At 31.0% G+C, this 15,895-nt stretch overlaps 1 protein-coding gene across 1 annotated transcript; it reads left to right on the top strand.

The window, feature by feature from the left end:
- Nucleotides 1–11,982: 11,982 nt before the first annotated feature.
- On the top strand, nt 11,983–14,997 carry LOC117917873 (probable inorganic phosphate transporter 1-7). The gene is made up of 2 exons (XM_034834326.1): nt 11,983–12,055; nt 13,206–14,997. The coding sequence occupies exon 2, from the start codon at nt 13,239–13,241 to the stop codon at nt 14,814–14,816; it is 1,578 nt and encodes a 525-aa protein (XP_034690217.1). The 5' UTR covers nt 11,983–12,055; nt 13,206–13,238; the 3' UTR covers nt 14,817–14,997.
- Nucleotides 14,998–15,895: the final 898 nt, after the last annotated feature.

Raw genomic sequence — 15,895 nt, 5'->3', positions numbered from 1 at the left:
TCATAACACTCATAAAAAAATGCCTAAACATACCTCAAATTTATTCTCAAATTTCACCCTATTTTTAGAGCAAATTCTTTAAAAAAAAAAAATTGTGTTGAAGGTTGTTTTCAAAAACAATTTCAAAATCGTTCCTGAGTTACCCATATTTATGGCAACCCGGCCTTGAAATGGTTCACAAAAGGAATTGACCAACTCATGAAATAAACAGCTAAACCCAAATTATAATGCCTGATTATTAACCATTAATCAATTATCATTTTTTTAACCCTTTTTAGTTGAATTCGAGAAGTTCAATCAAACCACTGGAAATCATATTGTTATGGTCACTTGTGGCCTAAATTGAGGAAGCCGGGGCAAATATATCTTGTCTGCAGTAGTGCTGTTGATCCAAACAGTATCGGATTCAGCAATATCTGATATGAAACAGTTGCAACCATGCCAGCCTTTATAATGATCAACCCCTCTGTATATGGATATATATTTAAAGTTGGTGGAGGGTTTGGCCCTTCAACTTCGTCCACTATACATATCTGTCGCTGTGACATGACAAGGGTCCTAGTGAGGGATCTTTGTCATACATTTTTATTTTATGTCACACGATTATTATGACTTCTCAAAGGAAAAATAATAATAATAAAATATATATATATATATACACACACTTGGCTGACCAAATCCACTCTCTTCGGCCAAAAAAATAAACTGATCTGTTGACCTCAAAACAGAAACATTCTCTACAACGTTTTTTTTTTTTTTTTTTCCTTTACGCAGTTTGAGCGGCCTGCAACTCACACAACTTCATTGGTAGGATTCAGGCCATTAAAATATTCAAATATTCAAATGATCACTACATCCTCCTACCCATATGGACCCGTATACATACCAAGCTCAATCCATGTCACAGACCCTAAAACCTACCCACTACTGAGAGAGCTTCCAAGAAATTTACCCGACTCCAAAATACCTACCTTTGCCTGTTATTCCCAGTAAGAATTATTGTTGAGAATGACTTCCATTTTGCTTAGAGAAAAAAAAAATGGTGGGAATTAGAAGATGGGTGGCATTGTTGGGTTCACCTTTTTATCATGCTCCCCACTCTCAAAAGGTTTCAAAGAATTAAGCCATCTCTGATGAATACACATCCATTGTACCACTGATATTTCTGGGCTCAGATCCTAACAGACCACCATTGAGATAGGTTCGAAGAAACTCTCTTTTCTTTTTTCTTTTCTCTTTCACAAAGGAGTTATTGGGTGACACTATGTTGGTCACCTTTTTTGCCAAGTTCTCCACTAAGTTTGAAATTGAAGTTTCAAACAAGCCATTAATAATTTTCTCTTGATCAGATCATATACAGATATTTTAATGTAAAAATGGGAAACTTTTTCACTCCCAGGTGATGATTCAAGATCAAGAAAAATGGAAAGAAAGACCTTGGAGCCGTCAACTTTGAACCATGGCCCTTGAGATTGGACTCTCTACATTTTTATCATAGCACATGGGTGCAACCATCTTAGCTAGTGGGTGTGGTCATGGCAAGAAAGTGGGATTTTTCATTTTTTTTTTCTCTACCCATATTTTTTGGTCATTAAGATTATGCCACCACCTTCATGGCACTAACACAGACATCAAGCATCTCTTTCCTGCACGTATGTAAACCCTTCCCACAAGTATGTAAAACCCAAGGTCATATTTGGTTTCCGGGAAAACGAAAAGAAAATAAAACGAAGAAGTGGACGGAAGGAAGAAAGTGGGATATTATTTTTTTTTCTACCATATTTTTTGGCCGTTAAGATCATGTAACCTTCAACGCACTACCACAAACATCAAGTACTACTTTTTTACGACTATATAAAACCGTAATAACTTGTTTGGTGTTCAATCGATAAAAATGTAAAAATAAAATAAAAATAAATAAAGAAAAGAATTAGAAGAAAACCCTCGTTTTTTGGCCATCAAGATTATGCCACCTTCAAAGCACTGACACAAACATCATTTACTTCTCTTCAACAAGTATGTAAAACCCTAAGGGCATTTGGATAATTTTAGCCAAAATCATAAAGAAAATAAAATAAAAAATAAATAAATTAAAGTCAATAAATTAATATTTTATATTTTTCTAAATTCATCATTTATCTTATTTTAACTTTTTTTTTTATAAAAATTAAAAAATATTTAAATGTTAGGGTGCAACAATATCGCTCTTAAGCACGAAGTTAGTCACTCAAATAATAACTCTTAGAACAAGTCCACAAGGTGTGATATTGAATGTTATAAAAGATTTGACCTATCTTTATTGACTACCGATTGATCTTCAAATGAAATTATCAAAACTCGATCCAATAATTGATATTAGAGTCAGGATCACATATTTGGATAATGTTACTCTTAAGTCCCAAGATGAATAACTTAAATAATGTAATGTTAATGTCATAAAAGGTTTCTTCTCATTGATCATCAATTAATTTTTAGATAAGATGTTTCTCTAAAAATAAATGTTAACTCATTTTAATTATAATAAAATTAAATATGAGAAAATATCTTTTTCAATATTTTTCCTAAAATCGAACAAAATGTCGGAAACTCTCCTATAAAAAAAAATCTTAATTTATGTTTAAGTAAAAAAAAAAAAGTCTATTGGGCGACCAACTTGGGCTATAATTATTGCTAATAGGAATGAGGGATGGTCATGATTGTTATGACTTTTGGAATAAGGTTTAGAAGGATATGATGGTGGGTGCGTGCGGCGGGAGATGGTGACCATCGCTTTGTATGGTTCCTACTTTTCAACCTTTTAAATATTCTTTATTATAAAAATTTTACTTAATGCATAATTTGACTTCTTTATTAAATCTATTATTAAATTAATTCCAAACTACTGCCTATAGCCACAATTAGTGGCACAAAAGTTCTTTTGCACTCATAATTGTCCAATATTATTAAGTTATCTCAAAAAATGTACACTCATCTCAAAAAAATTAATTTTCTGCTTTTGTTGAAGTGGTATAAGGTATAAACTCTTTTTGTCCGGTATCTCCGTTTAATGGTCCGTGAATGGAATAAAAGTTATATCAAGTTGTTTTGGGTTATTTGTTAAACCAACTTAACAAGTCAAATTCATTTAATAACTTAATTTAAGTCATTAAATAAATTAAATATTTTTTATAAAATAACTTAATAATATGACTTAACAAATAAAAATAATAAATTTATTCTTAAATTTAAATTTATTTTATCTTTTATTACTTCATAATCTCTACTATTACTCAACTTCTTTTTTCCTCCTTACAATTTATGAGGATAAATATGTTAATTTGATAATTTATAATTAGTTTTAAGTTAATTTTATCAAACAACTTTAATACTTAAAATAAAAATTAAGTAATAAGTTTTAAGTCAATAATTTAAATATAATTTACTTAAAGTCAACTTAAGTCATTAAATAATAAATATTAAGTTTATTAAACATCTCGTATAATTAAGTTGCCACCTATGTATGAAAACTTCATTTTTCATCAAAATAAATAAATAAAACTTCATAATATAATTTAAGATTTGTGAATATATTAAGATTTTATTATTTTTCAAAGTCCCACTTAATTCCTTTCACTTATAAATTAATATAATGGATTTTTTTAACATCATAAAATATAAGTAATTTTTTTTCCACACCGAACTAAATTGATTTAAGATTATGTTTGAAATGTTAGAATAGACTGTTAGAACAAAATATCAAATCCCTTCTCATTTATGAATGTGTTTGTATTCTTTTTAAAATAGGAATAGAAATAATAAAAAAATTAATTAGTGTGAACATTAAATTTTATTCTCATTAAGACTTTTGATTCTTCTTTTCTACATGACATTGTAATTTGTCTTTATATGGATTGGTGTCTATAGTGTCCTCATACTACGAGATTAAGGTTATGATTGTTCCCAACAAATAATAAGAAAAGAAAAAAATATATTAAAAAAATTATTTTCTCATGTTTGTTGAATCATATAAATTAAAAAAATATTAAATATAATTAAAATTAGTTAAAATCTTATGTATGTAAATTTTATACATGTCTAAATTCTTTAATTTAATTTATTGTAAAAATGTGAAAAGAAAATTGAATATAATAAAAATTTATTTAAAGATGTATATATTTTAAATCCTCTATTTTTAATATAGAGGAGGAGAAAATATAAGAAAAGAAAATTTAGATAAGTAGGGAAAATAAAATTATTAAATTTAGGGATTGTTTTTAATTTGAGTTTTCAAATAAGTTGTTCTAAAATTTAAGATAAAAGTAAAAATGTAGACCCTCATTTGGGGCTCGTTTTTCAGCACCTCAATTTTGCTAGGTGTCACTATCCCAGCGGGCCACGTGTCACATCCTTAGTGGCCATAAGGAATCAACCTCGCTTTTTGAAGCTGCAGTAGGACTTTGACACGTGGAGGAGCTTTCTGGAAGGGGGTCCCGTAGACCGTCAGGAGGCGCAAATGAGAGAGAAGAAAAGATGGTTGCAGAAGGGGTGGTGCAGGAAAGGTGGCTACTGCAGAGATCGTTGGAGGTGACAACATTGTAGTGCTTGGGCAAGCCATGCTTGTTGACCAGTGAACAGGAGTAGAGAAGGGTGGCTTGCAATAGAAGACACCAAAGAAAGAGAAAGAAGGAGAAGAGACACCAAAGGAGGGCATTCACAGAAAGAAGGAGAGTAAGAGAAGACACCAAAGAAAGAAGTTAGAAAGGAAAAAGAGAGGAAAAGGAGGGGAGAACGGCTGGAGAGGAGGACAGAAGGAATAAGGGGGAAAGCATTTTTTGGAGAGGTAGGAGAAGAATCAGTTAGGTTTGATTATCTCTTACTTTATCTTATCTTATTTTTTAGGATCGCCTTAGGTTCCTTGTTGATATTGAGATGTTTGCTTTGATTACCTAAGAAGGCAAACCTGTTTTTGACTTTTGTTTATTTGATCTTTGTTTTCTCCCGTATGAGCTACATGTTGGGTATTTTGTGTTTGTGTGTTAAGTTCATTGAGATCCTCCCACCAGACTCTTTTGAAAGCTCTTTTGGTCTTCGTGATGCAGAGCTTGGTTTCAGTGGTGTTATCTCCCCTTATACATTGCTCTGTTCTTCTTCCTAGTTTTTTTTGTTTGTTCTTTTCTTTTTTTTTTTTCTTCGTTCTTCCCCTCTATTCTTGGCATTTTCTGGAGAGGAGATTCGTTAGCTTGTAGGAATCGAGCATCCTTCACCACACCCATTTTCCTCTCATTCATTCTCCATCCCACTCCCTCACTTACATGGAGTCTCACAGGTGCATGCTATCCTTCACTCCTTCACATATCCATTAAAACCACTCACCCAAGCCTCCATATCCATACAACCCATACCCATCCTTCATGCTACTCATAACCATGTTCTACAATACCCATGTGTACACCCCTTTAACCATACCACCAAACCCGTTTCTCTCTAAACCTTCACCTACCTGTGGGATCCTCCCTAAAAAAAATGCCACGTAGCTCTCTCTCCCTCGCACGTAGACGGTCCCCCTTGCGACGCGCAGCATAGCTCATTCCACCCTGGGGAGATTTCTGTCCGGCCGCCATTCCCTTCTCCGAATGTCTCGCATCCGGAATCCTGCCCGGCCGCCATTTCACCTTTTTCGGATGTCTCACATCCAGAACCCTGCCCTGCCGTCATTCCACCCGAGGGAGATTTCTGTCTGGCCGCCATTCCCTTCTCCGGATGTCTCCCATCCGGAATCCTGCCCCGGCCGCCATTTCACCTTTTCCGGATGTCTCACATCCGGAACCCCTGCCTCGCCGCCATTCCACCTTCTCCGGATGTCTCACATCCGGAAATCCTATCCACCAACACCCCACCTTATCCGGATGTCTCACATCCAGAACCCCTGTCCCGCCGACATCCCACCTTCTCCGGATGTCTCACATCCGGAATTCTGTCCTGCCGACATTCCACCTCCTCCGGATGTCTCGCATCCGGAATTCTGTCCGGCCGACGTTCCGCTTTCTCCAGATGTCTCACATCCGACGCCTGACGCCGGATGGGAGAGGGGGGCGATTCAGTTTCCCTCGTCAGACATGCCCGGATCCTCGTTTTATAACTTCTTTTTTTAAACCATTTCAAAGCATCATATCTTTCATCCTTAAGAGTTTTTAAGATCACCTAAGAGTCTCATTTCCAATAAAATTTTGTTGTCATCTTTCTTTCTGGCAAGCAATTTTCACAACTCTTCTGTTTTTTAAAATGTTTTGAAGTAAGCATAGATTCAATCTCGTAATTCCGAATAATGGAGTTTATGGAATTAATTCATGCAAAAATAAACGGGCTTTGGTGGGGCGCCCCACATATGTGACTTTATAATTGATTGATTTAGTTGTCATGCATGATTGTTTCTATTATGCCCTATGACATGCTTGAAATTATTCTTTAATTGTGTACTAACCTCACTTTTTGACAAGCGCATTGTGACTCGTCACCCAGGTACGTATTTATTCCCATTCTGGTATTTCTATATGCATGTTTTGATTTTCATATGTGCATGATAGTTCTGGGTATTCACTGTTTTACTCGTCCGTTGTCATGATTGCTTCACTTTATTAGTAGAGACCCGACTTTAGGGGCTTAGAGGGGTGCTACGGTTTTTACCGTACCTTCCCGATAAGTAACCTGACCCCTGAACCCGATCCGATTTTTCGCAGACCACCTTTTCCAAAACAAGGAGTTACACTTAGGTTTTTTCTTTCTTATTTTGTTTACCCTTTAAAAATAAAACAAAAATAAGTGGCGACTCCAAGTCATTTTTTATTTTATAAATAAAATCAATTTTTTTCAAATCAAGATCGAGTCTCGCGCGTTGAGTGGGAAACGCATTGAGCCGAAATGCGAGGTCCACAAAAAACTTTTATTTTTGCCTTTTCTCTTAAGATAAAATTATCTTTTAAAAAAAATGATAAGTTAAAAAATAAAAAATTTAAATCTTAAAACAACTTATTTTAAAATTTAAATAAAACGGATATAGAGAGATAGATACTTAATAGTAATATTTAAATTTAAATTAAATTAAAATATATTTATATTTAAAAATCAAGATTAAGGTTTGGCCCGAAGTAAATAGAACTAAAATAGTCTTAAAAATGAAAAATAGGTATTAACTAATACAAATATTAAAAAATGATCAACTGGAAAAATATACACTGTGTTTGGATGATTTTAATATATTTTTAAGGATGATTTTAAATTATTTTCGATTGTTTTTATTTATTTTTAAAAATAATTATACAATATATGATAAATGATTGAAAATAAAATATTTTAAAATACTAAGTTAATAATATTTTAATTTTTTATTCTAAAAAAAATTATAAAGTTATTCTTAAAAACTATTTTTGTAATTGTTTTCAGCCCTAATTATTGTTAACATACCTAAGAATAAGTATTAAAGTATAATTGTAAAATTAGAGTGTGTTTGAAAGTGTTTCTACTTGAAATATTTTAGTGAAAATGTTTTTTTTAAAAGTATTTTTAAGAAAATCATATATAACGTGTTTCTTCATAAAATACTATAAATAATTTTTACAGTGTGTTTAATAGTATTTCCACTCGAAGTGTTTTTAGTGAAAATATTTTTTCAGGAAGTGTTCTTAAAAGAATCATTTATAAAGTGTTTTTTCAAAAAATATAAGTGATTTTTTAATACTATAAATGAATTTTCAAAATTTTAAAGTATTTCCTAAATTTTACCAAATACCTAATATTTTTTCTAAAACACTTTTTAGGCTAAAAGTATTTCATGGAATCATTGTCAAACGAACTTTAAGTGCTTGTTTGATAGTGATTCAAAGACGCGTTTTTAATCCCCTTTGACAGTGATTTTATAAAGAATTTTTAGCGTAAAATATGTTTTTGAAAAAAATTTAGGTGTTTAGCAAAATTTAGAAAACACTTTTAAAAATATGAAAAATCAATTATAATGTTAAAAAATCATTTGTAATCTTTTATGAAAAAACAATTAATAAATGATTTTCTTAAAAATATTTTTAAAGAAAACACTTTTATTAAAAATATTTTGAGTAAAAATACCGTCAATATGTTATAAGTGATTTTTAAAAGTATTTTAAATTTTACAAAACTTTTATTTTAAAAAAAATAGATTAAAATTGCTTTTTAGAATCACAAACTCTAGATATAGTATGAATTTTTTTTACTCAAAATTGCTCTTCGTTTTTATTAATAATAAAAAGAGCTCCTGAAATAAAATATTGTTTTTCATCCTCTACTGTAAGGCTAAAAATAGATTTTGAATGAGTCCTTGATTTTATACCCTATCTCCATGCATTTTTTAAATTTAAAATTAGAAACTAAATAAAGAGTCTATACCTAACCTGAACAAAACCTTGGTATGTTTGGCGATTAGCAAATACTAGGGGAAAATGTATTTTTAGAGAATTATTTTTGTAATATTTGGATGAGTTAAGAAAAAGAAAGTAGAAAGAAAAGAAAAGTATAAATTTTTTCTCTTTTTTGGAAAACTTCTAGTCAAGAAAAGTAAATTTTTCTTTGTTTGCTCTTATATGTGATTCTTAGTTTTATAATTTTTTTTTAATAAGGATTTTACATGAGAGTGAACCAACAGGTTGAAACCTTCGACCTTAAACTCTAAATTATGTTATGATTATTTGCATAATATTTTAGTTGAATTTAAGTAGTTTTTAATCTTTTTCTAATAATGTAATTTTTTTTCTATAGTAACTTGAACCAACACGAGACTTCATTGGACGTAAGAGTTTCCTTACACTAATTTCATCCCAACAAAACAAGTATCTACACCTTCTACCATACAAAGCCTCATAAGGTATCATCCCAACTAATTATTAATAAATTAATTTTAGATATTAAATCATTAAATTATTGATATTACCTCAAGTCTTTGAGAGAAATTATGCTAACAATAAGTCAAATGTTACTATGATTTTGCCCCTTAAAGTTACTATGATCAATTTTGATTAAAAAAATTATTTTAAAGAGTGATAAGAGAAAACTAAAATTCTAAATAATTATAAAAAAAAACAAATGCACAGTTTTAACTTTTATTCAAAAGTAATAATATATTTATTATTCAAAAGGGAAAATCATTTTAAAATATTAAATTATTAATATTCTACAACTCACTCTAATATGTAAAATTACCATAATAAATTTATTTGACAATTCTTTAAAATTATAATAGAAAAACCAAAGATCTAAATGATTATAGAAAACAAATGCATACTTAATTTTAATTTTAGTTAACCTAATAATAACACATTTATTATTAAAAAATTATTTTCAAACATTAAATTATCATCTCTAAAGTTATCATAATTTTAACATGGCTCACACATCTACATCCACATGGCATGTGTGCACCTACTATTTATACAATAAATTGATAATGATTTTGGTTTTTAATTTTTTGAATGGGAAATACAAAATAAATTGGTATTTTGATGAAGTGAAAAACAACTCAATAATAAATGAATGGTAGGTTTGTACATGAGTGAATGTATATAAAGAGAATAAATGGATATGAATGGTTATGTACGAAAAATCATATAAAGGTAATGAATGAATATGAATATATATAAAAAGTCATTATGAGAAATGAAATGATATGGAAAAAAAAATATTTTTTTTAATAAGAGATTTTTTTGATGAAAAATATAAAAGAAATAGATAATGATTCTTAATATTTATTTTGATATATTTATTATAAAAATCAATATGAATTAATGTAACAATGAGTACTTTGAATTAATATAATACTAAATATATAATCAATTTATTAAATTTTTTCTAAAAATTGAAATAACCATTAAAACAATAATATATTACTATCATATGAATTGAATACACATTAAAAAAATATGATAATTTTTGTAAAAGAGAAACATTATCTAAATCAATTTATAAGTTGTCTAGAAAGAATTAATTACATATAATAATGATAGAATATAAGTGCCTATAATAGAAATGACAAGGCTATGTTGGGAAGAAAAAAGAAGTGGATATATAATAATGATAAGAAATCTAAATTAATTACATATAATAATGATAAGTGCATACAATAAAAATAATAAGACTATTTTTGAAAGGAAAAAAAAAGTGTCAAAACACTTGTTACTTTTATATAGTATAGATATAGATGTATATAAAGAAAATAAATAGATGTGAATGGGTATATAACAAAAAGTCATATCAAGGGAAATCAATTTATAAGTTATCCATACAAATTTTCTGAATTAAGTACATATAATAATGATAGAATATAATAGCATATAATAAAAATGACAACACTATTTTGGAAAAAAAATGGATATATAATAATGATAAGAAATCTAAATTAATTATATATAATAATGATAGGATATAAGCCATATGATAAAATAATTAGACTATTTTTGAAATATATATATCAAAACACGTTATATAGTATAGATGTATATAAAGAGAATAAATTGATACAAATTGATACGTGCGAAAAGTTATATAAAGGGAAATCAATTTATAGGTTGTCTCGAAACATTATATAAATTATAGGTTGTCCTGAAACATTATATGAACTAATCACATATAATAATGATATAATATAAGTGTATATAATAGAAATTATAAGGTTATTTTAGAAATTTTTGCATGAAAAACTTATATCATCTTGAAATATTAATTTTTTTAAAAAAAAGAAAATTGAAATAACCATTAAAATAATAATAAATTATTATCATATAAATTGAATAGACATTAAAAGAATTGTTTAAAATTTGGATCAAAAAAACAAATTAATTCAAACCAATTTTTTTGCATTTATTAGATTTTAATTTATTTTTTATTGAATAAATTAAAAAAGAAAAATTAGAAATGATAAGATTATTTTAGAAAGAAAAAAAAAAGTGGAAGAAATCTTAAATATTTACCTATAATCGTATAATAGAATAATAAAGCTATTTTGTGGGTAGGGGAACGTCAGAACACTTAGTAAACCTTGGTACCAGATCTATGATGTTAAATGGAAAAATTAAATTAATGGATGAAATTGCCTTCAAACAGTCCGAAAGCCAATGCATGTTACCTTCTACTCAAATCGATTCTTTTTTACACGAATCAATAAGAAATATTTAAATCTGATTCATCCAAATTCATCTAAATATAGTAGTATACTAATAAAGATAACTATTCCAATTTCATAGAAGTTGAAGAATCAAAGAATTTTTCCTAGAGATTAGGATAACTCGAGAAGTTTTTATTAAATTGTGATCCAAAGAGGAAAAAAATCGAATAATCGTTTTATGAAAATGGATTAACCATCTATTTTGTGTTGTGTGCATAGTAGATATACACTATACAAACAAATATACAAATATAAAAATCCTTGGGATGATTCATGAATTTGTAATACATTTATGAGGTAAGAGGTTGTTGTTGAGAAATCTAAAACTGGAAAGGAATTTAAAAATTCTTATAGAAATGAAATCATAATATAAATAGAATCATGATCTAAGAATATCCATTAACCATAGCCGAAAAAATATATATCCGTTGATTTGTTCCTATTCATTGATTTAATTTGGTATAAATATTAGAAAAAGAAGTAAGCGTCGTCTCCGCAAATGTGAAAAGTTTTTTTTATATTTAGAGTTTCGACGATTTTGACGGTTTTGATAATTTAAAAAAAATAATAATTTAGGAAAATGCACAGTTGGGGGCCAACTCAGCGCCGCTTATTTTGGGACTTCGTTAATTTTTAATTTATTAAACGGTAAAAAAAATTTGAACAGTGAGATCCAAAACGACGTCTTAGTGGGAAACGATTTATTGACTGAGTGTTGGCGCGAAAAAAAAGGGAATATACCGGTGAAGATTCTGGTTGTTTGGCGAGAGTCCGATTCGTATAAATACTCATCTCACCCCTGCCTTCCATCGCCACCTAATTCTCTTTCCTCTTTCTCTTTCTCTTTCCACTTTCTCTCACTTTCTCGAGAAAGATAAAAGGAAACAGAAACAGGTCAGTGTCACAGCCTTCTTTTTATTGTTTTTTTGTTCGCATGCAAAGGTGGTGGTTCGACTTTGATCGGCCGTAGAGCATTGAAATTCACATTCTTTTTCTTTATCCGTTTATTTTTGCCTGAATTACGCCTCTGAATTTATGATTTTCCCCTCGCTTTTGTTTAATTTTCAAATTCATGCGAACATATTTTTATTATCTTTCGTTTTCTTGCTGAAACCACTATTTCTTTGGATCTAATATTATGCTTCAACGTCAATCGCTCAGCCAAGTTTTCTTTGCAAGTATTATTATTCTTGTTCATTCAACTAATTTAGATGCTCTGTTTTTTTTTTTTTTTACTTTTTCCTGTTAATTTGACATCTAATTTTGATATTTTTTTTTCAAGGACCAAAATTGTTTGTTTGTGATTTTATTCTACATTTCGTCATTTGATTTATTGTCAGTGTGCAATGGAGATGAAATTATTTGTTTGGCAGATGATGTGGGTATTTTTTGAATTTATAACGAAAGATCTGTTAAAATATAAGCTTCAGCCAAAGGTTCTGTTCGCTTGCGTGGGGTAGTGGGTATGTGTGAGACCAGAGTTCCTGCCTAAATTGTCTTTTCTTTGCTTTTCCCGTGGACATGGAGTCTTTCAGTTCACTTTTCTAGAAGATTGTGGGAACTTTTTCTTATTTATTAATTAAAGAAGTGCGTTTCATTTCCGTATAAGGGTTTAGATCAAACCAAACACCAACAACCCCACCAAAAAGAAAAATTTGTAGAATTCTTTTTTTTTTTTTTTTTTTTGCATCATCTTCTCATCAATGATCGAAACCTTCTAAAAATTTGCCCTTTAAAAACATCACCTCAGTGAGATCATATATGGGTAGAATTTGAGAAGAGAAAGGAAAGTGGAGCTCTTGAGTTGAGCCTTCGTCCCACAAAAAAGGCCTAGTGGTTATATAAATTTTACTTCTCCATTAATTTTGTTCATTGTCGCTATAATTGTTACCTGAATGTGCAATGGTTTGGTTAGGTCAGTAGTTTACTATGACAGACTGCAACGAAATTCGTGTAGAAAAGTCACACAAATAAAGGGAATTGGGTGTTTCTTCTTCTTATCATTTGTTCGTTTTTGTTTTGGACTTCTGCGGATATTCCTTAGGAAGAGATAACAGAGAGGGGGAGGTAGTGAGGCATGGCCAGGGAACAATTGCAGGTGCTCAACGCACTGGACGTAGCAAAAACACAATGGTATCATTTCACTGCAATCATCATTGCTGGAATGGGGTTCTTCACTGATGCCTATGATCTCTTCTGCATATCCCTCGTCACGAAACTGCTCGGTCGCCTATACTACCATGTGGATGGTGCAGCCAAGCCTGGGACGCTTCCTCCTAATGTGTCTGCTGCTGTTAATGGGGTGGCCTTATTTGGAACTCTTGCTGGCCAGCTATTCTTTGGCTGGCTTGGGGACAAAATGGGCCGGAAGCGGGTCTATGGCATGACTCTTATGCTCATGGTTATATGCTCTGTTGCTTCGGGGCTTTCCTTTGGCAGTAGCCCAAAAGCTGTTATGAGCACTCTATGCTTCTTCCGGTTCTGGCTTGGGTTTGGGATTGGTGGTGATTACCCTCTTTCAGCCACCATCATGTCTGAATATGCTAATAAGAAGACTCGTGGTGCCTTCATTGCTGCTGTCTTTGCCATGCAAGGCTTTGGGATTTTGGCTGGCGGTTTGTTTGCAATTATAGTCTCGACCGCATTCAAGGCCAAGTTCAGTGCCCCTGCTTATGAGGTTGATGCAATTGCCTCAACTGTGCCGCAGGCTGATTATGTTTGGAGGATCATTCTAATGGTTGGAGCACTTCCTGCTGCCCTCACTTATTACTCGAGGACGAAAATGCCAGAAACTGCTAGATACACTGCTCTGGTTGCTAAGAATGCTAAAAAGGCTGCTTCAGATATGTCAAAGGTTTTGCAGGTGGACATTGAGGCAGAACCTCAAAAGGTTGAGGAGGTGACCAAAGCGTATGGTTTATTCTCCAAGGAGTTTGTTCGTCGCCATGGGGTTCACTTGTTCGGGACTGCAAGCACATGGTTCTTGCTTGACATTGCATTCTACAGTCAAAATCTGTTCCAGAAGGACATCTTCAGCGCAATTGGGTGGATTCCTCCAGCAAAGACTATGAATGCCATTGATGAAGTATACAAAATTGCAAAGGCGCAAACGCTTATTGCTCTATGCAGTACTGTCCCAGGGTACTGGTTTACAGTGGCTTTCATCGACCGTATGGGAAGATTTGCTATTCAGTTGATGGGCTTCTTCTTCATGACAGTGTTCATGTTTGCACTGGCCTTTCCGTACGACCACTGGACTCGTAAGGACAACAGAATCGGGTTCGTGGTAATGTACTCATTGACCTTCTTCTTTGCAAATTTTGGACCCAATGCCACTACATTTGTGGTGCCAGCTGAGATCTTCCCAGCAAGGTTCAGGTCAACATGCCACGGCATATCAGCAGCATCTGGGAAGGCTGGGGCAATTGTGGGTGCATTTGGGTTCTTGTATTTGGCTCAGAGTAAGGACAAGGCCAAGGCAGATGCAGGGTACCCAGCAGGCATAGGTGTGAAGAATGCACTCCTTGTATTGGGTGGTATCAACCTTTTAGGATTCGTCTTCACCTTCATGGTGCCTGAGTCAAAAGGAAAATCATTGGAAGAGATGTCTGGCGAGAATGAGGATAATAATGAGCAAGCAAATGCCAGTGTATAAGGGCTTATCAATCTCTTAGCATCATGTTGTGCGTATCTTTCTTGTTTTCCATTTCAGAGCTCCTACTGTTTCTTGGATTTTCTTTCAAAGTCACTGGTGTGATTTCCTTTGGATTGTAAACAACTGTCCATTTGAATCCCTTTTTAATGGTGACTTCCAAGCTATGCTTTTTAATGGTGTATTTTTCTGCCAATCAATTGAATTCTTGCTTTGAAAAAATGCTTGTGGAGTAAAGGTCCCTTCAACAGAGAGGTGGATGCCATAGAAATTGGTTAGGGAAAGGAATTAAATAATAAGGAAGCAAAGAGAAAGGGAAATAGAAGTTCCATGCCCTATGCATTGAGAACATGGGTTTCATGACCTATGGATTGAAAACATGGGTCTATTTATAAGAGACAAAATTAAAAGACATCAAATATGAAGTTAAAAGGAAATTGAATTCTTAAAGTTGACATTATAATGACATCTCATATAATGGGGAAAATGAATTGAAAAGGTTCTTGATTTAATGAGAGAAAAGACTGGCTTTTTAAATCTCTTACTTTCGTAAGGTTTTTTTTTCACAACTATTTGTATTTTTTAATAAAATTTTATAAAAGAAATATAATATTTTAAAAAATATATATATCATTTAAAAATATAGTTCTATATAAATTTATAAATTATGGTTATACTAAAAACTTATTTTGAAAAAAAGATTTTACATGAAATACTATAATAATAAGATAAACAACAAGAAATATTTACTATAAAAAATCTTATTTTGAAAAAAAAATGGATTTTTATATATAAGTTTAATATAAAAAAAAGTTTTATATGTATAAAAAAGCATAATAAAATTTAATGGGATGTATATATTTAAGAAAAAAAAATTAATGAGATGAAAAGATTGGTTATTACGTTTGAATTTTTTATGTTTATTATCTAACTTTTTTCTTTATAATTGGAATAAAAGTTAATACATTATAATGTTCAAATTATTCCATCATAATGTTCAAAATTTGTAAAATATGGATGATATTTGAGTATAATTTTTGATTAATAAACTAATAAAATAAGAAAAAATGGTAAGAAGTAAA

Source organism: Vitis riparia, chromosome 7, assembly GCF_004353265.1.
Source record: "Vitis riparia cultivar Riparia Gloire de Montpellier isolate 1030 chromosome 7, EGFV_Vit.rip_1.0, whole genome shotgun sequence".
Lineage (NCBI taxonomy): Eukaryota > Viridiplantae > Streptophyta > Magnoliopsida > Vitales > Vitaceae > Vitis > Vitis riparia.
The sequence above is the reverse complement of the archived record's forward strand: the minus strand, read 5'-3'. Positions and strand labels throughout refer to the sequence as shown.

Excerpts from the sequence above, each read along its gene's own strand:
- LOC117917873 (XM_034834326.1), top strand. The coding sequence starts at position 13,239 with ATGGCCAGGGAACAATTGCAGGTGCTCAACGCACTGGACGTAGCAAAA.